This window comes from Coturnix japonica, chromosome 2, assembly GCF_054131305.1.
Source record: "Coturnix japonica strain WE chromosome 2, WE-NBRP24, whole genome shotgun sequence".
NCBI lineage: Eukaryota > Metazoa > Chordata > Aves > Galliformes > Phasianidae > Coturnix > Coturnix japonica.
Genome location: NC_140664.1, coordinates 121292104 through 121319178, shown reverse-complemented (window position 1 = coordinate 121319178; position 27075 = coordinate 121292104). Strand labels below are relative to the sequence as shown.

General features: G+C 41.6%; 2 protein-coding genes across 9 annotated transcripts in view; both read left to right on the top strand.

The window, feature by feature from the left end:
• Positions 1–20428, top strand: part of CUBN (cubilin) — a 126434-nt gene extending 106006 nt beyond the window's left edge. For all 4 annotated transcript variants that reach the window (XM_015853475.3, XM_085538649.1, XM_085538650.1 and 1 more), the window contains 11 exons: positions 1865–2065; positions 3513–3642; positions 4706–4923; positions 14490–14695; positions 15510–15672; positions 15958–16166; positions 16828–16975; positions 17106–17287; positions 18424–18589; positions 19483–19718; positions 20120–20428. In XM_015853475.3, coding sequence (XP_015708961.2) covers positions 1865–2065; positions 3513–3642; positions 4706–4923; positions 14490–14695; positions 15510–15672; positions 15958–16166; positions 16828–16975; positions 17106–17287; positions 18424–18589; positions 19483–19718; positions 20120–20227 — 1967 coding nt within the window. In that variant the 3' untranslated portion in view covers positions 20228–20428. The remainder of the gene's footprint in view (positions 1–1864; positions 2066–3512; positions 3643–4705; positions 4924–14489; positions 14696–15509; positions 15673–15957; positions 16167–16827; positions 16976–17105; positions 17288–18423; positions 18590–19482; positions 19719–20119) is intronic.
• Positions 20429–22808: 2380 nt separating this feature from the next.
• The window catches only part of RSU1 (Ras suppressor protein 1), a 90339-nt gene continuing 86072 nt past the window's right edge, over positions 22809–27075 (top strand). For 2 of the 5 annotated variants that reach the window (XR_014943071.1, XM_015853476.3), the window contains exons 1-3: positions 22809–22979; positions 23265–23396; positions 24787–24898. Coding sequence is in view for 2 of the 5 variants with exons in the window: in XM_015853476.3 (XP_015708962.1) it covers positions 23379–23396; positions 24787–24898 (130 nt within the window). In the remaining 3 variants the exon portion in view is untranslated. Of the gene's footprint in view, positions 22980–23264; positions 23397–24590; positions 24689–24786; positions 24899–27075 lie in introns of those variants that run through there. The other 3 variants (XR_014943072.1, XM_015853477.2, XM_085538651.1) reach the window with 2 other exon arrangements.

Here is a 27075-nt window from a genome sequence, read left to right as displayed (position 1 = left end):
GATGAGCAAAGGCTCTTAGCAGGAAAGCTTTTATGAAGAAGAGCAGAGCTGGGTATGTGAAAAGTTCCTGTCATCTGAAAGAGGATGTGGGTCTGACATCTGGCTAAGAAAAGATCTCTGGAGACTCATGAAAACAGTTCCATTGTAGTGCTGTGGAGGACAGAAATTGCTCTAGAAAAGATCTAGGATAGAATTAGAGGAAATGAACTTAAGAGAAGAATTGCTGATGATGTGCTGAATATGTTTAGAGGCTGGAAGTATGACATGAAGAGATAGGACAGAGGAACCTGAGGTTGAGGATTATTTACTGAATAAAGCATTTCAGCATAGTGAGAAATTAAGAAAAAAATGTGAATAAGCTAATAAAGAAAATGAGAAAGAGATTAAATAATTATCAATACTACCAGGAGTCATAGATCTTAAGTGATATTGGCCAATTCAAGTCCTGAAATCCAGCCTTTTGCCCTGAGCCCTGTGTCAACCATCTTAGTCTTTCCAGTTCAGAAACTCTAAAGCAACTTGTGATGGATGTTGTAGACCTTTGCTTTGCTGAAATAACATTTATCCTTCATTACCTTCTGCAAAGTGTTTTCAGAAGGAGGTCTGAGTTGCTTTCTCAAAGTTTTCCGTTCTTAGATTGCAGTTGTCTCAATTTTTTCTATTTCTTCGTATTTAAAAATCATAATTTTTAAAAATTATATCACATTATCAAACCTTTTAATAATAGAGTAGGATATGAAGAATGTTTTTACCTTGTATTTAATGATGTAATCAGTTATGTGATGCAGCTAGTTTTTTCCACCTTAGTTGCTCTTATCTGTCAGACTAGTGCCATATTTCACTTCTGGCATAACTATAAAGCACATTAGAATACATCATCTTCATTGAGAGCAGAAGAGATTTTAGAATTAAATCTCCAGAGAGGATCTAAAACATACCATGCTGCTCTCTCTGTCATTTGTGTGAATCAGAATGATCCCTGATCCCTCCATTCCTGTTTGTCATCCTGTTCAATACAAGCCATCCTGTTTTCCACAACACTAGGAAGCAGTGTGTTTTGGCTGGACAATCTGCAGGAATCACTCCTCTGCAAAAGTAGGCCCAGCATCTCCTGTTAAATTTAGTTAAGTTCTGATTGAATTAAACTATCTTTCCCACTGCTGCTAATGGATCACAAAATATCACAACTTCAGTAAGCGCGTGATACAACAGCTTCTATTATTCCCATAGACAATGAAGAAAAAAAGTAATAAAGCACCCTGCTGTTGTATAAACTTACTAACTGATGGACTTTTATTTTCAGTAGACACTCTGTGCTTCTCACTAACGACACTAATCCAGCTTCCTTACATAACCCATGTGGCTCTCTCTTTGCTCCCATGAAACCCGGCTTCTCCAGATCACACCATAGCTCCCATAATCCTTGGGTACCACCAGCTCCTGTCCATGCCCATGGCTCCCAACACAACAGAGAGGTGGTGATGTGACCCTGAGCTCCCAGTGAGTGACTGGTGCTTGGCAGGTTCCTCCCCAGACTCACAGCCCTTACACAGCTTAGTTGTCTTTGGGGATGTTCCTGTGGGAACTCCCAAGAACTAAAAGGGTTTGGAGCATTGTCCAGATGATATGATGTGCTGGATGAGACCAATCTGATGTTTTATATATATGAGGTCTCTTTGCCCTTTTGTCCTTTAGTTTTTCTGCACTTTAAAAATTGACATCCACTTTCTCAGCAAGAAAATTAGATCTTGGAATGGAAAGTAATAAAAAATGTAATTCTTCTCCTGTGCAAGATCTATGTACTTGGCGATCAATAAATCTCAAGGAAAATATGCTAATAATTTTGTGTTGTATGTCCATGTAGCTCCAATGCTCTTGAGCAGAATCTGTCTTTATGATGGAGTCAGCATCTTCAGGGGCACCAGGGTTACCGCACACCCTGTCATCACGCTCTGTGGAAGTGAGGTCCCTGAGCCTATCAGTGTCTTTGGGCCTATGCTGCTCAACTTGTACACCGACTCGCACATCACAGGCTTTGGGTTCCAGGCAAGATACAGAACAATTGGTAAGTTGCCACTTCCCGTTCTTAGGCTGGATGATGGTTCAGTGTAGAAAATGCTGTGCCTCACTTTGGAAATACCATCATCCAGTCTTTTACATACAGGAGGCAGGTTTTTACTATAACTACCTCATACAGTGCAGGAGCCAGAAAAGGATTGTTAAATGGAACCAGCTGTGTGCGCCAGTTGATGACCATCTTGCAGTGCCAGTTATCAATATAAATAGAAGTCAGGGTCTAGATATATTTTTCTTATGTAAGAAAGTTTGTCACCAAACCCTTTTCTCTTTCACATGTGATCTCCTTTTTCTTTATTAAAGAGGAAATGTGTTTTAGAGAAAGGATTTTTCAACTAGTTTAGTATTTAGATCTGTAGGAATATAAATATCACAAGAGATGATTAAATTTATTTTCAAAACCAATTGTAATATTTTGTAGGTTTAATTTCCAGAGACTCAAGTTTGATTTTTGAAGGTTATTTCATTTTCTAACTGCATAGAAAAGGATGAGCTCTTAGCTTTGGTATTTCCCCTAATGTATTCCTCATGTCTAAAGCCTCAACAAGAAGCATTAGGTTAAATACGCTGTAGAAAATGAATGGCCTGATACAGCTAAGAAAGAGAGAATGGCACTGAAAGATGACAGTGTGCAGTTATTCATGGAAAAGGCCTTCATAACGCACTCAAGTTAATTGCTGCTATCTGACTTGTGACTCCTGGCATTTCAGAAATATGACTGCAGCCTTATAAGCATGTTGCTGTATACAAAGCAGATTCTAGCAATTAACATTCCTCTTCCCTCTAGTTGTATTGTTTGCTGGAAACAAAAAAAAAAAAAAAAAAAAAAAGGAAAAGGAAAAGGCTTCTCCCCTCTAGTGTGGAATAATAGTGGAATAATACTGATTCTTTATCCGCCTGGTCGCTGTCCTTTATCAGCCAGTGTGCCAGGATGCCAGGCGTGTGCAGCTGAGGACTGCATTCATCAGTCCTGCGAGGGGCTGCCTTTGAGAAAGTGGTGGCCTGGGCAAAGGCATGTCCTTTGAAACATGAAGAACTGTATGTGTGTGTGTGGCTTTGAGCTATTCATCAACACAGAAGCTTTTTTTCTCTCAGAGTTAAGATTATAAAATAAAGGCTGAAGCTAACAATGGAGATTAGAATTGGTTTTATAACAGTTTTTGTTCCCCCGAGCACTGAAGCTGGGAACAAACATTAGCCCACATCCTGGCCTCATTAGCATCCATGGTGTGAGCCCCTGAGCAGCCAAGCAGTGCCCTCCACTCCCAGCTACAGTTGTACTCCCATGTGCTCTGAGCTGCAGCCATCCCTCTCTGCTGTGAGCCCCAGCACAGACATGGCAGGAACAGTGTCCAGGGATAGTGACACCTGGAACTATGAGATTTGGGAGCCAGCTGGATTCAGACGTTGATCTCTCCTTTCTGTTTCCCCTACAGCTTGTGGTGGCACTTTCAATGGCTCTGTTGGAGTTATCAGCAGTCCGGCCCATTCAGTTCTTGATTATCACAACAACATGAACTGTTCGTACTACATCACAGTTGGAAGTGGAAAAGTAGTGGCCCTCAAGTACGTAATCGCAGTTCAACTTGTCATTAAGGTGACAGGTGGTGTCTGATTTCAATTAAAAACAGTAATCATTGGCAATTTTCCCTCTGTCTTTCCACTTCTAAGGGGAAAACTAAAATGAGAAGTGGCTACTGAAGTCACCTTTTATCAGAATCCCTCACACCTTTCTCTGTAGCTGATATGCAGAACACCACCATAATTGTAGCTTCTCACTTTGGCTGACAAGAGGACAAAGAAATTGTAAAAATACAGCTCACGTAGTTACATTCTGCCAGCCTTTGGGAGTTACAAACCTGCTGTGAGTTGATGTAAGAAAAATTCAGTTATATTAGGAGGCCAGTGCCCCCCTTTTTGCCTAAGTAAAGACATCCAGCCCAAAAGAGTCAACTCCTGAGTGTGTGCTGTCCTGCCTAGAATGGACATAGGGTTGCCACAGATTGTTAACGTTAAAAAATTATAAGATAGGTACATTCTTCTGTCAGGTATATGCTGACTGTGCATTAGGAGGTAATTTCACTGCTAAGTGGCAGACCCAGGCAATCAGCCTTCACTTCACGTGACCCTCACATACTCAATGAAATTGCAGGGTAAGCAATTTGCAGAGTGAGAGAGGGCACGTTTATACAGGGGAGATCTGCTTCTTCACAGAAAGCTGAAGTGTGCTTGTATTACAATGGACCCAGTGGGTGAGGGTCACTATTTATTTGGAGGTGTTTTGCCATGCAGTTAATCACTCTGCTTGCTTTTTTCTTTTTTTTTCTTTTTCTTTCTTTCTTTCTTTCTTTCTTTCTTTCTTTCTTTCTTTCTTTCTTTCTTTCTTTCTTTCTTTCTTTCTTTCTTTCTTTCTTTCTTTCTTTCTTTCTTTCTTTCTTTCTTTCTTTCTTTCTTTCTTTCTTTCTTTCTTTCTTTCTTTTTTTTTTTCTGAATAAAATACCTTGTGGTATCTGTTTAAGTCTGGCTTTGGTTATTGCTATTACTTGTGCTTTTCCTTGAGCCCTAAAAACACACAGAACAGGATTAGAAATGAAAATGTCCTATCTAATGCTCCAAGTGTATTTTATAGATTCAACGCCTTCCAGCTTGAAGTATCTCCCTCCTGCTACAAAGATTACGTGGCTGTATACGATGGCTCAGACACCCATGCTCCTCTCCTTGGGAAATTCTGTGGATCAGAACTGCCTCCAAATATTAAAAGCTCCAGTAACCAGTTGTTCCTGGTATTTAATACGGACTTCTCCGGATCAGACAGAGGATGGAAAGCATCATTCATGGAGACTTTAGGTAAGGATGTTGTCAGACTCAGACCCCCAGCAATCTGCAGGTAAATGACTTCCTTTGGTGAGGAGCTGTTTACGGTCTCACTCACTTAAACGCTGAATGGTACTGGAAGCAGAAAAATGTTTTTAAGCTTGTCAAAATTGAATTAACTAAGCAATACTAAGATTATAGGATTCCACATTCCATCCCTGTTTCTGAACTGATTCCTTTTACTCTTTGTTAACCTTTTCCTGTCTCTTTGAAGGCACAAGCATTTCTTGAGTGAGAAAAGGTTTAGCAACACCCAAAGTCTGCAAATCTGGCAGTGCCTGACCACTCTCATTTTTCAGTGTTGAAAGGTTGATGGTGCCCTAAAACTATTTGTTCTTTCTATTTCCTTGCAGTTCACCTCATACATTTTTAACAACAAAACTGTTACGATCAGTTAAAATTAGGGTTTCCCCCACACACCACTGTGCTTATCTCAGCTGACTTGGTGGATTAATAGCTGACCCCCACATGAATGAGATCATAATGAGGAGGCACTGGATGTTGAATGTTTTGGTGGACATGAGTCAAAGGCTGGATGCCTACCTGTGTGACCTATTATAGGGTACTGGCTTTAGCAGGGGGGGTTGGGCTCAATAATCTCTTGAGGTCCCCTGATATTCTGTGATTCTGTTGTGGTTGATTAATTCCCTATAAAAATTTTTAAGCCCAGAGGTATATTTTTAAGGTTGCATTTTAAAAGGATTTTTTTTTACCTTCTTAAAACATCTGAATTGCTTAAGGATGATAAGCAACGAATGATTATTACAAGTAAATTGATGTCATTTCATCACTTCTAGGTTCTTGTGTAATTAACTCAATGTGTTTGTGATTAGAAAGAAGTAATTGTCTGGTTTAGAAAGCTGGCTCTTGGACAGTTCATAATGAAAGGCCTTTGTGGCAGGACAAACATAGTCTTCTGCTGAGTCATTGAATCCCCTCCCAGCCCCTAGCCAGCGACTTTCTCATTTCATACAGTCTGAGAAAGTATGTACAGATAAGAAAAATAACTGGATCTACAGTCTTTGCCAAAAATAATATTCCCACAGGACCGCATGGTTATTCCTATAATTAACTCTTCTTTTGCATATCTCACAGTAGTTGCTACAATAATCCTTATGGACTTTTATTTTCAGTAACATAATGTTGTTTCATGTGTTGTTGCCTTTAAGTCGTCAGGCATCCATTGTCAGAAATCCTTCACAGCCTGGGTTTGTGCTTCCAGAGTGAAATCATCAGGAACTCCCCAGGCTCTTGCTCTTCCTGTTGGCAAATAGTCAATTTTTTTTAGCCACCGAATTCAGATTTATTTGTATAACTTTCCAGAAATTCTACTTAAGCACACAACAGAACACAAGCCAGGCTCTCCCAGTCAACATCATGTCTGATTATTTCCCTAAGCGAGGAGGAGGCTTTTGGTAATAAACTTTGACACCTAGCAGTCTTTTTTTCAGAGGGGCATTTTTGCTGGCTCCCAAGGAAAGGGAGGTTGCCAGACTTACTCAGGAGCAATGGATTTGCAAACTGGAAAAAAAGGCCATTTGAAGATGTGGGTTGTGTGACGAAGTGCCTGTAGTGGTGAGATACTTAATGGTAGGTCTTCTTTCTCCTCTGTGGGAAGCAAGCCGCACAAACTAAACCACAAGGCCTTTAGGAAAGATTCTGACAGACCCATGCCAGTGTGGGATGGCCAAGAAGTAGAAAAGTATGTTATAATAGGAAAAAATGAGTCACAGTCCTGCAAACTTTTGCTGTTTGATTTGTCTGGGATATAGATCCAGGAAAATTTGTGACACATCTTTGTACTATGAGGTCTGAGATTCTGCTTCAAATGAAAGCAAATAAAACCAAAATAACGAGCACAATCTTCTGTAGTTACCCTAGGGAAGCACAACAGGATAACGTAATTATTGTACTCTGCTTAGTGTTGTGAGTGACCCTGATTATGCATTGGAAAGAAGCAAGCAGGAACAGTAAACCAATTTGTCACAAAGCAAGCAATTTCCTTTCCTCACAAGGTCTTCCAGTTTCTTCCCTGATGAGGCTTCTGTCAAGGATACAGACAAAATCCAGCACTAAGCATTGTTTGCCTCTTGCAAATTTCATGACTAAGGAGGCATTCTTATAATCATTGCAAAGGGAGAAAGACAGAAGATGAAATAGGAAACTCAAAGAAGTCTAGCAAGATCTCTAGTAACAAGGCATTCAAGGAGTTAAACCTGGAAAATGCTTTTGAAAACATTCTCTGCTTTAATTAAAGCAAATCTTTTTTGTACTGCTGATCCCACAACCATTAGAATATTGAAGGTCCCCCGATTGTCAGAAAAGGAAATCTAACAGAAAGAATGAAATTGGATTAATTTGGCATTGTAGAAATACATCTCATTTTCTGTCAGGTGTCTTTTCTTAGAAATCTGCTTTCACCGTGCTACTCCATATGCTCTGTAATGTATTGCTGAATGTGCATTTCACAGCCAGCAAGCCAGATGTGCTCTCAAGCTGAGCTGGTGAACTGGGGCTGACTGGAGCATCTCAGCCTGTGCCAAGTGTTATAACTGTGGAAAGAAAGACTTCTCTTACCTTACTGACCTTTATGCTGCCTTTGTTTGCAGTCTGTAAAATGAGAATTATGCTTCCTTTCCACAGTGAGTGTGTGCTCCTCCAGGCAATCAATAAAAGAATAAGAAGAGATAAATCAATACCAGCTTAAGGCGTTTGGTTACTTGAGATGTCTCTGTGAAGTAAGAAGAGCTAAAATCTCTTTCCTAGAAGTGAGGTCTGCATGCACTGAGCCTGTGACTCAACCAAAGGTCTCCTGATTATCTCTACAGCTCTAAGGGGAGACCTGATCTTCTCAGCTGACCCGATTTGGCAGGGACAGAGCCTGCACACACCTCAGCTGTGCCTGCTGTGAGTTTGTGCCTTGGTGATAAATAGAGCTTCTGCCTATTCCCATCCAGCAGTGGGGTGACCCTCTCACCCCACTTTGTGATCCCTCTAAGGTGTATGATATCAAGGCAAAGAAAAATTCTAAGACTCTGTATAGGTCTTTGTCTTGTTTTTAATTTAAAGAATCAGCAACCCCTTTCAGGAATTGTACTGGTGGCCTTATTAACAGCACATCATTTCATCTTGGCAGCCCTCTATACTTTTGTACATAGCCCCGCTGTGTCAGTAAGAAAAAATATATCACATTCTAAACCATGAGAGAAGGGTATTATAGGTTTCTGAAAGGCAGGTCTGCTAACTAAGGTTGCATGAGGATGCCACAAGAATTTGCAAGAATCAACATTTCACGTGGTTAGAGAAGTGAGCTGGGCCACAGAGCTCTTCCTGAGCTTTCATCTAACAGGCAGAAGGAAAACACAGCTGGCAATGGTGGGGAAGGTGGTGTGGAGCCCTAGATCCTGTTCAACTAAAAGCTGTGGTAAGATCCCTCCTCTCCCCTTTTCTGTTCTATCTCTTTTGAGCGTACAGGAGGAATTCACATTTAAATTTAGTGAAAAAGCAATATGTTGTACTTCATTAATGCCAATGCCATAACTTGTTTGCATTACCTTGGAGCTTACCAGCTAACAGCCACAATTCCACTGCACTAGACCCTGCACAGACAGAATAAAGCAACAGTCTGCTGTCAGAGTTTGTGATTTAAACACAAGTCAAGGAAAAACAGATGGGTATAGACAGGCAAGAAGAATAAGGTGGCAACAATGAGTGTTGTATTCTCTAGAGCAAAGTAAATGCCTCCAAACCCCTTGGCAACCATCAGGCTGCTGGAATGCAAGGGAAGTCCTTAAATACCCCATCCTCTGCAAGGGAGACTGGCAGCCTGCTCGTAGTCTCATTGTCCTCTTTTTTGGCCCAGTATTTCCCTCAAGGATCCCTCAGTCCTTTTTATTCAGATGAGCATTTCAGACTGTTCATTATTTTATATAGGAAAAAAAAAATCACAAGCCAGCAGAGTGTAGAAGAAATATATTTGTAAAAAGAAATCTTCTCATTTCACGTATTAGAAAAATATATTGATAGGTAATTCACATAAATTATCTAGCAGGAGTATTGTATAAGATGAACTGTATGCTTTTCTTCCTGAGCAACTGCTCTGTAACTTACTTGATAAGGTACTTGAGGGTGTCTGCCTTCTTTTATGCTATTAGCTGTGTATTAAATTACTTGCTTCCTGTTTGGAACAGAATACACTGAGTTTCTGACACTAATGGGTTTACCCTTATGCTTTCACCTAATGAAATTAAAGTGTGCTTTTAAAAGAATAGAGCTAAATGTCGGTGGGTGATTCTGCTGCACAGGGAGGAGTTATGTGCTGTTTTTATGCTTCGTTTCTAAATTCTTGAACCAGCAGTGGGAATTTTTTGCACTGGTGTCTGTAAATAGCAGCACCTGCTGCCAGTGGCACCAGTGACCTGCACTGACAGCAGCAGTGGCTGCCTGGCAGGTGGGAAAGAGCTGCGCAGCCGACTCTCAGCCTCACTGGGAATTCTCCATCCAACGACAACAACAACAAAAATCATAGAAGAATGTGTCCTTGACTGTGGCATGTGAATGCTGCTGCTGGATTCAGTGCCTTTTCTCATGCCTTTGGAAAAGAAGCGGTGGTTGGCAGAGATGTCACAGCCCATTAGAACTGGTTTCCAGAGATCTATCTGGAGATAACCAACCTGGCCTCACAGCCCAGTGCTGCACAGGCCAGCTGAGAAGGTAACTGTGCAACTCACAGGTCTTCTAGGAAAGCTTTCTTTCTGCTTTTGATTCACACTCTTCTACCAGTTATATTACGCATATATTACACATTTCAGATTCATAACTTAATCATGATTAGCTTATTCTATTAAAACAGTGACTCAGTTGTGGCTAATTATATCTTCTTCTGATCTTATTATAGTCTATGAAAATATCAACATCCATAACAAGCTCAGAATATCTGCTTAGAAGATAATCACAATCCTTGGACTGATTCTAAATGTGTTTTGTGGCTAAAATCTCTGTTAAAATTATCCATCAGTATGCATCAGGTTGAAATTAGTCTGAATTTAGGAAGTGTTTGCAGTCTCTTCAGTCTCTCTGCAAAAAATACATCTGTTGAGCTTAGAGACAACCTACATACGCCTCTCAGAAACGTCAGTTATTTAGTGCCTGTAACATTTCTTCTCCCAAAGCAAAATAAGTAAAAGAATTCACAGACTCAGATCGGACAGACAAGAAGAAAGGTGGACATTTAAATGGGAAATTTCTGACTGATCTGAAAAATGAGGTGAAAATTAATTTTGGATGCAGTGAACAAATGTAATGTGTAGCAACTAAAGGTTAAAAGATGATGGGATCCAGATGAAGACGCTCAGGTGTAAGTCAGTGACTTCTTCAGCTAAAAATGTGTACTCTCATGCATGCAAACAAAGAACAGGGAGATATTTCTGGTTCATACTGCAAGGGAGATCTGCTAATGTCTGGGCAGCTGTGATGCCAACAATTACATTAATGCAATATTAGCAAATGTAAGACTGAGGCCAGACAGCCTGTCTGCTTCTGGTCTCCAGGCAAACATTGAGGAAATGGTTAGGGTGGTACATACATTACTGTAATGCAAAACGAGGGTGGGCTTGCACAGAGCATGGCTGGGCTGGTGTTTGGGGTGAGCTAAAAAGTCTAAAACCTTGAAAGAATCAATTTAATCTGACTGCATTTGTGAAATCTTGCTGAAGCAGGAGGTGAGGCTTTGCAGTCTTGAATGTTATGTCCCTGCAGGTAGAACTGCCATGCTATTGAATCAGTGAAAAACTTTTCTGTTTGAAGGTGATGCTGAGGCCTGGAAAGAGTGAGAGCCCTGTGGTGAGGCTGGCCCTGCTGGCAGCCTGCTGCCTGAACAAAGGCATTGGGCCTGTATAGTGTCTGCCAAACACACCAACTGACCTCCGAATCCCAGCTTGTGCAGGTTTACCAACCCTCAGTATCAGCTGAGGTGAAGAACAGCAGTACAAGTCCTCCCTCCAGCCTTGTGTAGTTCTTAGTGTTTGAAGCCATAATCCTGGTGAGCTGTGAACTGATTACTACAGCCGTAGTCCAGCCACTCCTCTGCACCGAAAATAAAACCTGTTAGGAATGAAGCATCAGTCTTGGCAGAGTTAATCCTTCCTTATTCTGACTATTCAGAATTCTCATCCTTTTAGTTGAAATCAAATGTGATTCAGAAATCTGGGAAAGGTTTTCCTTACTATTCCAGCAGGACTAGGAGAGCTACTTGAATTTTGCTGTCTTTTGGTGCACGTTTGTGGGCTCATTTAGTAAGAAGAGAAGAACAGCATTAGCTTTTTATGAAATGTTATTGGTTTAGCTGTTTCCAATAGAGGTAAAACTTCAGCAGACTCCTTTTCATTGCATTTTTTGCATTCATACCTGTGCAAATGAACCTCACCCCTGGCTATGCTTCAAAGGTATGTAGCTTCAAAGATTAATCTTCATCTCGATTCTGTGTCTAGGGGATGAAGCTCTTAGAGCAACATGTGCTTAGAGCAACTCTCTGCTGTAATTATTTTCATTTGCCATAGGGAACCTTCAGTCCCTTCTTTCCTGAATGGCTCCTCAGCCTTTTAGTTTCATTAACGCTTGCCACCAAAAGCAATTAATGACGACAGTATGTGTCCTAGTTCTGATAATTTGTGTTCTCTGGCAAGCTGTGTGTGAGGAGGACAGGACTGCAATCTGATTTATGATGACCCTAGATTTTTAAATAATAAACCAGAGACTGAAACGAAGCAGTCGTCCATCTGTCCCTTCACAAGTTGTTCTGTAAGGTACAGTTCTCATTATTTTTATCACATTTAGCTTTTAATGACAATGAGGTTATTCTAAACAATTAACAGACTTCTGTCTGGCTTTTCCCTAAATTTGAGCTGTGTTTTGTTCTGGCTATGCTAGCCAACAGTGAAAATCATTCTATCAACGATCACGAGGATGCTGGTTGGCAATTAGTTGGCCTTCTGTATGGGAGTGGTAGTGATTTTTAAAACACTGAGATGCAACCACACTAACTAAAATGAGGTGCAATTGGGTTTCTCTTGTAAGCACTGGTTCTCCTTTTACTTGCAAGTGTTCCCCAGATATGCACTCACTCACTGTTCTGTAACTTCTCGTGGTTGCAATCTGATGTATAGTTGATTCGTAATGAAAAACAGCAGGACGGATTCTCAGCAAAGGCTGCTCTTTATTTGGTTGGCTGCAGGGCTACGTGCTCTCTGGTCAGCTTCCACTCCAGACATTATTCGTAATGTACCGTCCTGTAGCCATGTGACTCAGTCCTGGCTGAGGAGGATTGTGAAGCATTGTGAAAGCCAATGATGAAACCTCATTTTTCTTAACCATAAATTATACTTTTAGTTATTTAACTTCCCTGAGGCGCTCTTATTGGCTATGCCAAATAGAATTAATTTTCCTGCAATGAGGTTTTGGCTTGTTTCTCTGTCTTGGCTTGTTTTCTCTATCAGGTTCTTTTTATGTGCTGTACACACATGACTTACCCCCAGTTTTACTTTTTCAGCTGTCTTTATAGTTGCACAGCCAGCCATGAAGGGCATCATTGAAAAGGTCCAGATGTTTGGTACCCCCAAAAAGGACAATCCAGCAGCACTGACAGCTTTCCTGTTGCACTGCTCTGTGGCAATTCTGATTCCTTTTGCAATGTCCTGACTGGCATGTTTGCAACTCTAACATGCCAAAGGGTGAAGGGCGGCTTTGTAAGACAGTCTGACCCATATGCCACTAAAGATTCAATATTGCAGGGCTGGAGGGACAGACTGTGACCTATACCAAATGATTGTATGCTTAATGGTTTGCTTAATACATAATGCTGAGCAGGAAGCGGCTCCAACAAGGCTGCTTCGGGAGAACTAAATAAATCACACAGAAGGGTGAATCCAGAGAAAAACACAATGAAACTGCATTCACAGGGCCCAGGCACCCTCCTGTCTGACATTTTACTCCTTCCTAAGGATATTTATGAGAACGTGAACATGATTTATTGGCCATGATTCTCCCACTGTTGCTCTCAGCTTCTGCAGCAGCATGGGAATTAACACTAACAATTTTCCAAGTTTCCAAGTGCGCTGCAGGAGCAGCCCACAAAACTGGACTGCAGTCTATTAATTCCTCATTTTTTCACTTTGTAATCAGTCTCTTCTGGTCATTTTTAGCTATAGCGAAAGCTTAAATCTCATGTCATCAAGATTTTGGTTTAAGCAATCTTCTTTTTAGGGTGGAGGCTTTCCGGCTTTGGTTAGTACAGCAGGTCATTTATCCTTAGTCACTCTGGTTTAACCATTGCAGTCTTGCAAGACAGGGCTGTCTCCAGCCTATGGTTACTGATGCAATCTTGATATTTGGATGCTGATTTTACACCAGAGGGATCTTTTGTAATATCATAGTTTAAGTAGTGTGCAGTTTTATGTGACTGGAAATATATCAGTGGGTCAGGGTTAAGTTGCTGCACGTCAGCCAGGCGGGCAGATTTTACACACACACATGAAATTCTCCAGCGATGTTCATATTGCTTATCCACAGCTGCAGCTTCTCTTGATAATGTAATTCTTCCAAAAGGAATCACTGCAGGAGACACCAGGCTGCTTGCAGTTAACCTTCACCCCATGCAGTTTACAAACACTCTTTACCAGACTCACAAGTAAGATGGTGAGCCATACTTTGTTTGAATTCCTGAGCTAAATAAGTGGCCAGGAAACCCCACAGAGACTGAGGAAGGAAGCATACAGTAAACAAACTGAGCAGTTACTAACCCAGCTCTGCCTCTGGAAATCAAACTGCAAAAGAAAAGAAGTTGTTTAAAAGAATCCCTTTGGATAGTCTATATTTTTGCTTGTTTGTAATTAGATGCACTAAGAGGGTTCTGATCTTCTATTAACGGGTTTTGTCCAAAACCAGTGTGACTGAAGTCATTGATAGGGTTCAGCTGTTGGCAGTGAGGAGCTCAGGTTAGGGACTTAGCTCTGAATGCAGCATTGAAATGAAAAGAGCCTGCTTTTCTGAGGGGTTCTAAGCTCACACAAAGTGAAACGCTCCCAGAAATAACTCACTGTTAGATGGATTCCCGAACAGGAGTCTGGGCCCCAGCGTGAGACTGCAAAATTCGATCCCACCACAATGAAGCTGTATTACAAAAACTAGCAGCTTCATTTTTTAAGCTGCTATTCAAAGGCAACCAGTCAGTGCCCCCTACTGTCCGACTGATCGTACTAGCATCTAGGGATTACATTAAAAAGTCTTCTAAGTGCGGTTCTACTTGGTTTCTGCCCTCTGTCTTCTGATAGTCCCTTTTTAACAGTCTGTAGCTGTATTTTCAAAGTGGGTACTGGTGCCTAATGCTGTTTCTGTTAAAATCATTTTAATAATTCAATTAAGTAGTTGTGAGACAGGGCAGTGAAATGCTGCAGCACAGGAAAAGCTGTTATTTTGACAATAAATTTCTGAACATTAGATGAATGCCAGGAGTGGCTTTTAAAATGCTTCTGCTCCTTCCACAGGACTCCAAGATGGCTGCGGTGGCTACTTGACGTATTCATCTTATAGTTTTGGCTCTCCGGTCTCCAACGTGAGCGGGAGATATGAGAGAAATCTGGATTGTGTGTGGGTCATAACTGTACCTGAAAACAAGCTGATCAACCTCACCTTCACCTCATTCATGCTGGAAGCTCCATTTGCTCAGAGCTGCTACTATGATTACGTCAAAGTAAGAGAGCTGAGGGTTTGAGCAAAAAACTGGCAGAGTTGCAATCCATTATCCTGTATGACTGAAACTAAATTCATAGAAAATTACCTTATGAAGAAATTCAGTTGCTTGATATAATTATAGTTCTTCGATAGATTAGATAATAGCTACAGATGACATCCTGCATTTATGGAAACCAATGAGGGTTTTAATGTTGTGTTGCATGCAAGCTTCTGTTCTTAGACTACCTGGATAAATGAGTGTTTAATTCACAGAAGAACAAAACTGAATCACTTTGAAAGTGAAACTCATTACGTTACCAAATTACTTGAAAAGACTAATGTATAAAACGTTGAAGCTGCTTTCCTGGAGATTAGTATATAAAACATAAGATAGTTGGTAAAGCACTGCAAAATAAGATGCACCAAGGAGTGTTAAGAGGGTTGAGAGTTAGAAATTTTCAATGATGTGAGGAATTAATTCTAAATTTCAGAGAATAAAATCAACCTTTTTTCATAGAAAAAGAAGATTACAACTAAAATTAGATTACATCTAAAAAAGAACTCAGTACTCCAAATTAAACCAGAATTCATTTTTGATGGATTTACTAAGACAGGACTAGAATGTTCCATAATGAGATTTTCACTGTCCTGCAGAATGAGTTAATATGGCAGTGAATAATTGTAGTCATCAGGAACATCCTGTTAAAGCACAAGAGTGCCTAATGTGCTTTCAAGGAAGAGAAATTGCAATGTCAGGAGGGGTCAGAAAACTTTATTTCTATTTCCTTGTTTTTCTACAATGATTAGTGAGTCGTATGCTTTTCTTCTTTCAGCTTTATGATGGAGGCAATGAAAATGCCAACTTGGTTGGCACATTCTGTGGATCTACGGTGCCAGCTCCTTTTCTATCTACCAGTAATTCCTTGACTGTGAAATTTATCACAGACAATTCTGTGCAAAGGGAGGGTTTCAATGCTACCTACACCACAGTGGATCGTAAGTATACTCATATATTGATGCATCTATATGTTGTTGTGACTCTTTTGTGAAAATACGTATTTAAATACTAAGTTATTAAGATTTGTTCCAAGTACAGGGCCCAGGCAATTGCAGAGATAGCCCCTGGTGTAGCAGTATACAGCATCTAATAAGCAAGCTGAAAGCAGCACTGCTGGTCCCCCTGTGCAACTCTCTTTGGTCTTGGCTGGTTGTGGGGTGGATGTCAGTCTGGAGTGCAAAGCAGGAACACCCCATCATGAGCTGCATTATTATTTTCAACAGGATTATGTGGAGGAACGTATAATGCAACTTCTACCTCCCTAACTGCAACGTCTCCTAACTTCCCCAGTGAATATCCACCATTTACTCTTTGTACTTGGGTCATTGATGCCCCTCCACAGCAGCAGGTCAAGGTGGTGGTAGAGACCTTCCACCTCCATCCCAGCCAGGATTGTTCTCAGAACTACCTGCAGCTACAGGACTTACCAATGGTAAGATATTTACATTCCATACTATGCTCTGTTTGCATTCAGCTCTCCTCACTCTTTGCAAAGAGGAGAAAAATTCACTGTTTGGTAATAGATTAGTTGATGATTCATGCCAAGGATACATCCACATCTTGGATGCCCCACTTACACTGATTTCATGCAGGCACACTTACACACACACTGAATTTAACCTGGTAAGTATTATATAATTATTCACAGTTGCACCAACTAGCGAAGCTGCTAGATTTAACACCCAGAACCTACAGAGCAACAACAGTCTTTCACAGACTAAATATACTTCCTTCCATCCAACAATCATAATAAAATCACTGTTTGTGCCAGGGAGAGCGTTTGTAGGAAGCACTAGAGGAAAAAGATAAAAAAAGATCCTTAAAAAACACAACCATTTATGTCCATTTTATTACATTATTCCAAACCTTCTTTGCCTGTTTTTCACTTTGTAGTCAAAATACTTGTTCCATTGGATTTGCTTCACATCATAACTGAACATACAATATTGATATATAGTTGATTTCCTTGAGAGCTGTCAAACGTGGTTGCCTAACTGATCTATAAGCGCTGAAAGAATTGTTTGTCTAGACTTTGATAAGTCGAAAACTGAGTTGTGATATTACTTAGAAGTTTATGATGTGTTGAATTCTAGCACAGCCAAGGATCAACCCATAGATTCTGTGGCACTGAAACTTTTCCAGTCCCTGAATTTTATTCTCATGATCGTACGGCCATCGTGACTTTCAAATCAGATGAATACAGGATTAATAATGGAGTCAGGTTTACATATCAAGCTGCAGGTAAGCTTAAAGAAATGTCAAGAAAATCTACTATTACAAAAGAATCTGCAGTTCATTTTGTTGATTCCATGCAGTGAAAAGCAATCCAAGGAACAGCAAGGCCTACATTATTTTTATTTTCTTTTTCTAGGTTGCAGCAGAGAGTATAACCAGCCATTTGGTTCCCTGAAGAGCCCTGGCTGGCCTGGTCGTCACCCCAATAATATGGACTGTTCTATTGTTCTGCGAGCTCCCCTGAATCACACGATTTCCCTCTTCTTCCATGCTTTCAGTTTGGAGGACAGCATCCAGTGTTCACATGACTTCCTAGAGGTATTAAGACAGTATATACAGTATATATGTATATATATTTGTGTGTGTGTGAGCCTGAGTCAAAATCTGATGGAGTTAAAGGACATTGACAGGGTTGGATGAAGTATGATCTCAATTGACATTAAACTACTGTATTGTTAATGTTTTATGGTGAAAGATACTCAAGTACTGTAGTAAGAGGTTAAATGTACACTATACAAACTTGAAGACCAACGAATAAATAGTTTTGTTATCAGAAATCTTATCTTTCATTAACTTGTGTTGATGTTACACAATTACAGAGTAAGTAAGGGGTATTTTTTACCTGATATTAACGTCTGTGCATGAGCAGAAAGTCATAAATCTAAGTACTTTCATTCCAGCATCAGATTCTGTCTGATATTTTTCTTAAAAAGAGATATTTTCCCCTTTTTCTTGGGGGAAAAAAAGAAAAAGAGATCTAGTAACAAGCACAGGATACTTGCAAAAGTCCTTTGTAGCAGGAAAACACGTATCCTCCTGCACAGTCCTTACTCTGTCCTTTAACGCTTGTTCAAGTCTTCCCTACATTTTGTCAAATGACAAAAATCCAGTGTCTGTGGCAGAATCATTATTAATTCTCCTTTAATATCCTCTTTACTATCTCAAGAAATGGATCTGAACTCCACTATTATTGGAGCTCAAAAAAAAAAAAAGCATTAGATTAAATCTGAGGTAGGTAATATGAGCTGTGTCTTAATGTGATCAGGGAAAAGAGTGTTCTGGAGGGTAAAGCATTAATCTTTTCATCTGGAATATTAACTTTTTCTTATGAAAAGTGAAACATGGATTTGAATTTCAAGAGCACATCTTAGCTACTAACCAAATAATTCTTATTGGCCTGGAGATACAGCACACCATGAAATTTAGTGACCAGTTGCAGATGATACTTGTTCTGTGCATTTGCCCACAAAGCTCAGACAGACTGATTAATAGTGTCTTTTTCCTTCTCTGTGAGAATACAGTATGAAAAATAAAAGCATTAAATGACAATTATCGTGTGCAAGCAAGTCTATGTATCACTTGTGCTGTGTTTGAATCGCTGCATTATTGTAGTTGTGTATAACCAGCATGGGGATTTAATGTTGGCAATGGGGTTTTTTTTGTATCCCTTGCAGGTCAGAAATGGGAGTAATGTGCAATCACCACTGCTTGGCAGGTTCTGTGGAAGCACTGTGCCCAGTCCAATCTTCCCCCAAAATCATGTTGTTTTCCTTCGTTTCAAGAGTGATATTTCAGGAGCTCGTGATGGATATGAAATTATTTGGACATCATCATCAAGCGGTAAGACTATTATAACAAAGTAATTTTATTAACCGGCTGTGTGTGGAAAGAAAACACAGGTGGAATCCAGCTTTCTCATTTGGGACCCTGATTCATCAAGACCTAAAGCTTTCCCAAGTACATAGCTGATCCTGTTCTCTAGTGTTGACTTTAGCAACCTCAGAGGATGAGGTCTACTTAAACTGGTGATGTACATGTTCCACTGAGAGGTCAGAAAACATCAGAAATATCTATTTTGAGATGGTGATGGTGGTAATGGTGGTGGTGGTGACTCAGTCTTCTTCATTAATAGCTTAGTTGTGATAGGCCCTAAGTTCTAGATGCTGCTGAGCCTGAGGAGGACGGACATTTTCTCCAAGAAAATACCCTAGCTAAAATTCTGTACAGTGTGTAATAGACCTATTCAGTAATGGGGTGTGAAATGGGGGTGAAAACTGGATAATCATTTGCTCTTGACACCAGGTTACTAAAGAGAGCTTATGGTCTGCATGAAAGCACTGCAGAAGAATCTTACAATACTGGGTGATTTGGTAAGGAAGGGACAAATGAAATTCAGCATAGGAAAGTGTTGATGAAACAGATGAAGGAAAAAAAAAAGACAATCCTAACTTCACCTACAAAAATATGGTTTCTGAGTTGATTTCTATCATTTCAGCTTAGTTGATTTAGCATTAACATTTAGCAGCACCCAGCACCCAGTTCTTCCATTATGTCAGGCTGCTGAAGATAGAGTTTTGCCTCACTGGAAAAGTGCTCTTACCTGTGTTCAGTGTTCCAGCTCACAGCGTCTCTCTGGTTTTCAGTGCTACTACTAATACTGTATTAATGTACCACTCTGTGTAGTATCTTGTGAAACTAATTCTTCTAAGCTTATTAACCGTGTCCATTTCCAGGATGTGGAGGAATGTTATACGGCAGCACCGGCACATTTGCCAGTCCCAGATTCCCTGCAACTTACCAGAACAACACTGATTGTGAGTGGGCTATTACTGTGCCCAAGGGACGAGCTGTCACAGTGAACTTTGATTTCATCAGCATTGATGACCCAGGGGATTGCAGTAGTAACTACCTGATCCTTTATAATGGACCAGATACCAGCTATCCCCAGGTTGGGCCGTACTGTGGAATGGTATGTATTCCCTTATCACTGTCATTGGCTAAAATTAATTTTACTGCACCGTATTTAAGATTGTTTCAATAATTTTGGCATGAACTGTGTACAAACGAGCGGAGGTGAACGCGTAAGGCTTCTGTGGCATCTTAGAGGCCTTTCATTACAGACCTTACAGCGACATCTAGCGGGTGGCATCATCGAGACAGTTTATTTCTCCGAATTCAGTTGCTGTATTCGCGATTAAAATGTTCTTAACACCCTATGGGAGCAATGCGGCAGCAGTATCTAGCAAAGACATGAGATCCCTTCCTATCAGTAACTTAATTTGTACCCCACCTGTAGCGTGGTCGCTGGCTTTTTTCACAGGATCTTGATGTTACATAAAACTTTTCAATTCTTTTTGTCTTTAATTTCAGGATACAAACATTGCTCCGTTCACTGCTACATCGCATCAAGTCTATGTCAAATTTCATGCTGATTATGTGACTTTGCCATCAGGATTCCGGTTGAGCTGGACGAGCTAAATAAATAAGATAAATATACATCACTGTCCATTGCTATGTAGAAGAGACTTTAGATCACAAAACACATTTGAAAGCCTGTTATGATGCTTATGAGTCAAGCAAGGCCTTTTGAAAATTACTCCAAGTACAGCTGTTACAAATTACAAAGTTCTGTCAGAAACGTGACCTCTCGCACTGAAAATAAACTCGTTTTGAAACATATTTGATTATATCCTTCTATATCATTTCAAATGCCTTTGTAAATGTGCAAGAAAAAGTTTTACAATTAGTGCTATGAAAAGTTGATTGGCCAGGATAGAACTTAAACTATTCAACAGAACTTGTTAAGAGGAGCTAAGATACAAAGTGGAGGCCCTGGAACGTGTTCAAAGGAGGGCAACAGAGCTGGTGAGGGGTCTGGAGCACAGGCCTTATGAGGAGAAGATGAAGGAGCTGGGAATGTTCAGCCTGGAGAAGAGGAGGCTCAGCACTGGAATGCACTGCCCAGGGAGGTGGGGGAGTCACCGACCCTGGGGGTGTTCAAGGAACGACTGGATGTTGTATTGAGGGACATGGTTTAGTGGGAGCTATTGGTAATAGGTGAATGGTTGGACTGGATGATCTTTTAGGTCTTTTCCAACCTTGGTGATTCTGTGAGTCTATGAAAGTTATCTTCAATTCGTTCTGTAGTTCCTGTCTTTGTGAAACCATTTGTGAAAATCACAGTCATGGGATCGTTTGTGTTGGAAGAGACCTTTAGGATCAGCAAGTACAACTACGTTTGCTAAATCACAGCTCACGTTATTCAAACGAGAACAAAATCATCCTTTGCTAAAAATGGCCCCTGTCCTATAGCCACTTACACAGATAACTTTGCTGAAGAACTTCACATCTCTGTCACTGTATTTACCATGTCAGATATTTAGACTTCAAAATCTATATTGTAACTGAGTTTATAAAAAACCTTGTGAGACTTTTGGCGAAAGTATCATCTTCCTAAACAACTTGTGGGCAATTCCAGGCATTTTATAAATGGACATAACTTCAGAATAGGGTAGATACCAAAGTATTGATTAGCTTTTTACTAACAGCAGTTTGCTCCCTCCCCAGGCCGACACACATCTTCTGTCACAAATGCTGTTGGGATATACAGAGAACACCGGTTCACTCGTGGAAATTAATTTCTTAAGGAGATTGTGGCAGTAATTGATTATAATCTGGATTGTTAATGGTGGTTCTAACAAAGTCTGGAAAGTCTTAGAGGGTTTCCCAGTGAATGTTGAAAAAGGCCAAATTCCATTAAAAAAACCCACAAAAGTTGTAATGGCTGAGGAGCCATCTTAGTTAAAAGACAAAGCAGGAAACAAGACAAAAAAGGGCAAAGACGTAGATGACATGATATGAAACTCAAAATACTCAACATTCTGAAATGACCTCTTAACATACAAAAGAGTGATGTCTGTGAACTCCCACTGGCCAAGTCAATGAGATATAAGGCATGGCTTTAGAGCCTTCTAATCATGAAGAAAAACCTAGCTTAGGTACAGGTGATACACCTGCTAAACTGCCAAAGTATAACATGGAAAAAGGAGAAATATCTTTGTTTGGATCAAACTAGGAAACTGCTGTGTCTGCAGGCAGACCAGAAAGTTCCTTTAATAAGAGAAGACAAAAGAGAGCAAAATTATGTGTCCCAGATCTTTTTCAATACTCCACACCAAGCTGATTTCATATTAGAAATCAAGAAATCGTGCAATCTCTGTCCATAAAGCTTATTAAAAACTTATAAAAGGGCAGCTAAGAAAACAAATTCAGCTGCACTGCCTGGAGATAAAGCTACAAAATAAACTCTAAATATAACAACTCGTAAGACAATGTGAGTACAGTTAAGCATGGCTTCAGCTGGTTGCCTGCAGAGATCAGGAAGGAGTTTATTTTTTCTAGGGGCTGGCTGTATCATGGGGCTCCATGTGCATCCATCGTGGTTTTGACCTTCTGATGAGTCATTGTGGATTTGGTGCAGTTGGGATGGAGCAGATGTGGTTGCTGGCTCTTGCTGCTGGGTGGATGGTCAGACCAGCACCAGATTTTAGGCAAGAACATTGTGTTTTTGTACCTCAGCAGCCTGCAGCTCTGCTCATCTGGAAGCCATCGGTGGAGCAGAAGGGCAGATCTCACCCAGGCAACTCTCTGCTGCTACAAGGCCGGCCAAGTCCTGCAGTACATTCCTTTCCTATGTGGACAATGAGTTCTATGACAGGCTGAACCTTGGTCTTGCCAAGAGTACGACAGACCAACACACTGAATAGAAATCTGTACCTAGTTTTAATTAATTAAGTTTGTTAGTGGCTTTTTGCAGCTGATCTCGGTCACTCATCATACAGTTTATTGACACAAAGTTTGTTCCCCTGAGGAGACCTCTGGCCGCATGTTGGCCTGCCAAGGCTGTTGGCTCTTTCACAGTGTTTGGCTATGATTGGTGGGAGGCCAGTTTTGGCAATGTAGCCTTTGGCCCTATGCTCCATAGGGAGGGCTTCGGTTAAACTGAGCAGTGTGTTGAAATCTTTATTTCATAAAGACAGATTTCACTAAGAGAAGAGTCATAGTTCACTTTCAAGCAGCCAAAATGCTTTCGGATAGTTTCCTGATACAGATAAATACTGATCTTGGTATCAATTTTGGTGGTAATGCCAAACAAAACGTATGGAATCACTGAATCTCTGCAGGAAGAAGAAAGTGTGAAGAACACCATGAAGGAGAGGAAGAGAAATCTGTAAGATTAATATATTTTTTAAAAGTAACAATAAGTAATGCTTGGTACGTCTTTAAATGTTACAGCTCTACTTGTGCATAATTGTATTTACATGTGAATAATAAGCATGAGTTTCTGTATAGAAAATGAAAGTCCAGCAGAGAATTCATGCCCACGAAGGCTGCTGAATGAAGCTGCTGGTACAAGGTTCAATTGATCTGGCCCAACTGACTCTTGCCAAAAATAGTCAAGGTCTAAAATTAGAGTAAATTATCAAACCAGTTCTTTTTTTTAAAAAAAAAACAGGAACAAAGTAACTCACTGTTGTCCTCCAACATCTTATGTGAGCAACCACAAGAAAAATACCACTGCAGAGCTATTAAAGCGAAGGTCTTTAAAGGAGAGAGCTGTTGTGGAGCCATGTTTCTGTCTTGGAAGGTAAGGAGTAATTTAAAACACTTTAAAATGGTTGCATGGCAAATGCGAACTGGAACAACTAAACATTAAAAAAACAGCTTTGATAAAAGATCTGCTATTTGCAGTGCACAGTTCGAAAGACAAAATCTTTGTCTAGTACGATTATGGCTTCGTGTCACAATACTGCCAGCAATATCTTTGCTTTTGTGTCTTTGCACGTCGCTGACAGCTTTGTAGATCACACCGTAGTTGTTAATACTGCATGTCTGTCTAGTAATAGCTGCATGGCTACAAACCTCTCCACTCTGAATGACACAGTACGGATAATCGATGTCCACGCTATCACCTCCTAGAGTCAGATGTTTGTTTTTACTTATGTGTCAATTTTCTGGACATTATTACATCTTCTTATATGAAAAGTATATTTTAGGAGACAGTTATATATGAATGGTAAGGACTATATAGGAATAGTAAGACTAAGCTTTGAAAAATAAGCACTAAAAACATCCATTTCTGAGGTGCCCTTCCTATGTGGTGGGGTTACTCTTTATACACAATGAGAAACGATTGCATGCAGCGAGCGCCATCTCGTGATAAACGCGGATCTGCACCTCAGGGTTAAAACATCCCGTTTCTTAGAAAGGAAAAGCTGAAATTCCACCCAGATCAGTGCCAGGCCGACACTGCGGGCTGGGTGTGAGGAAAACGAGCTCAGAAAGAGCGGCGAGGTGATGGCACGGCCTGCATTGAGAGCTGCTGGGGACACCGGCCCTGAGGCGCTGTGGCACTGAGGGCTGTGGGCACAGCGGGGCTGTGTTGGGGGCTGGATTCGGTGATCTCAGAGGGCTTTTTTGGCCTTGGTTTCTGTGGAACTACAAAACTCAAGGCTACGGCTGTCAGTGCGGTCCAGGCTTCGGGTCGTTTTACAGATGGAGTCGTTAATTGCTTTGAGCTTGTCGATGTTGCAGTGACAGCAGGCAGGACACCCCCAGCCTTGTTGCGCCACAGCTTCAGCAGCTCAACCGTGACCCCGGGGGCTGAAGTGCCCGCTCTCAGCTACGGTTCGCGCTTATTGGCGGGCGAACCACTTCCTTCAGCTCTCCTTGCGAACCGCCATTAGAACCGCCCCCAGCGTGGGGCGGGCTCAGCTTCACGGCGGGGCGGCAGCGCGTCTGCGCGAGGGGCGGGCTGGGCTGGGATCAGGGAGGGGCGGGTGGGCGCGTGGAGGAGCGGGGCTCCGCCCAGACACCACCGCCACCACCGCCTTAATACAGCCTCAATACAGCCTTAATACAGCGCCGCTGCACCGCGCCGTGAGTCGGGGTGGGGGTCCCGCGGTGGTGGGTCGGCGTTGCTGAGTGGGGACCGCCCTTGTGACGGTGTTTGTGTGTGTGTGTTTTTACGTGTCCAGGCCATGTCCAAGTCGCTGAAGAAGATCGTGGAGGAGAGCAGGGAGAAGAACCAGCCCGAGGTGGACATGTGCGACCGAGGCATCTCCAACATGCTGGACGTGCCCGGCCTGTGTGCGTAGCGGGGCGACAAGGGAGGGAGCGCCGGCACTGCCTTATTTGGGCCGGGGATGAGGGCGGGAGTGGCCGCGGGAGGGAACGGTGTGTGTCCGGGCCTGCATTCTATGCCCGTTCTCTTCCTGCTCCTGGGGCACGTCGCGTTGTGCAGCCCGTTGTGTGATCCCTGTTCAGGAAGGAGCTCCCCCGCACTCCTCTGGATGAGTGGCTGGCTCACCTGTGACCACAGACCCTTCTTTAGATCTGTGCTTATCCCTTTCATAGCCTCTGATGCATTAAGGTGTGGGCTGGTAGCTGTTACTAAGTTCAGTAGGCACAGGGTATAATAATCAGCACTAAGGCACGTGGTCAGTTTTGCTTCTTCAGCTGGGAGGAAAGTTAACATTGAACTTCCAGCTGATGCACTTCATGTCCTACCCTTAACCCTACCTTTAGTGATGTGCTTAGCTGTGAGGGAGTGCTGAGGACTGCAGCGGCTCTAGGAGGAGTTTCACCATCTCTGGATGTGTTCAAAGAAAGGATAGATGTGGCACTTAGGGATGTGATGGGCATGAACTTGTGGTGCTTTAGTTACATTGCATCAAAGTAAGTGCTGCAGATGCAGACACCTGTGCACACTGCATCGTGTGCTTTAGCATAGTGATTCGGGGCCTTCTGTAAGTTGAGGGCAGCCTTGTGGGAGATATAAAGGCTCACTGAGTTGGAGGATACTCTGCAGTTGTTTGGTAAGCTGCCTTCTGCAGTGTTGGTTGTTTTTCAAGAAGTGTGCCAGGCCGTGTCCAATTGCATGTGTGGGTACTCTCTGTGGGTGGCTGGTGCGCTTCCCTTTACACTGTTGTAACTGAATTCACATTATGGATGGAAATGAACATTGGTTCAGGGTGGTGAGGCACTGGCATTGCTGCCCAGAGCTGTGGGTGCCCCATCCCTGGAGCGCTCAAGGCCGGCTTGGATGGGCCCTGGGCAGCTGAGCTGGTGAGGGGCAGCTCTGCCTATGGTACAGGGTGGAACCAGGGGGGGTTTAAGGTCCCTTCTAATGCAGACCATTTCATTCAAGATTTGAAATGTCCCTTGGTCTCAATGTTCAGTAATTCAGTGCATCACACAAACATCAGCTGAAACAGTTTTAAGCTTTAAAATGTATTCTTATTATTCCGATATGCAAAGCAAATGTTGTAGCTGTGGTTAAAACATTTGTGTGCTATTTGTGCTCCCATATATGAATGGTTTCAACAGGTGTCTTCTCTTGTGGAAATGCTTGAGTTCTGCTTGTTTGGGTTTGGTTTGTTGTTTTGGTTGGTTTTAATTCAATATTCTGGAATAAATAGATGACATTTGTTTACAAAGCAACTAAATATTGACAGGTGGAGGTAAAGAGAATCAGATTATGTCCTGTAAAGTGGATTATCTCCTTAAGTAAGTGAGGTGTGGTGCCTTTTGCCTGGCTCAGGCATTTTTTTGGTGGGAATCTAAGCAGTCATCATGAATGAGAGAGTTGTTAGAGCAGGGAACATCCCTGATCTGTGATTTACTTCACTTGAGGTGATAGGTGTGGGGAAGCTATCAATTATTTTGCCCAAATAACTCGGGACATCTGCTGCTCTGTAGTCTTGTTGTTGGGGAAAGGAATATTGGATGAAACAATATTTACTCTAAGTGTTAATTTGTTCTCATTATCATTCCATCTGTGAGCTATTCATATGTTATACAAAGCACATGCTGATGTGGTAGGAATTAATATGCCTAGAATTTTTGTTCACTCCTAATATAACCACAGCATGGAGAACGGCGTGTTAGGCTGCTTACAGGTTTGTGTTGTGTGCTGCTGCAAGGCTCATTCTATGGGAACTTCCTGCACTGGGAGTGGCAGCATCCTATCTTGGTCCTGCAAGAACTGCAGTCTTCCTGTTATGGTGGTTTTGGTTGTTTTTTTTTTCCCCCTTTTTTTTAGAGAAGAGTAAGACACGACTGGCCATCCAGATATACTGTGTAGAATTAACTGGCAGTGTGTGGAAGCAGCTCTTGATCCTTGGGTGAAAAGAGAAGAGCTTAAATTCTCTTCACCCACCTGCTCTGTTTTGAGGCAGTAGTGGGGCTGGGACCATCAAGAGAGTTTGTGGTTTACCAGGTGTTTAAAGGCAGCTGTTGGCATCCTGACCCTTGTGCACATATGG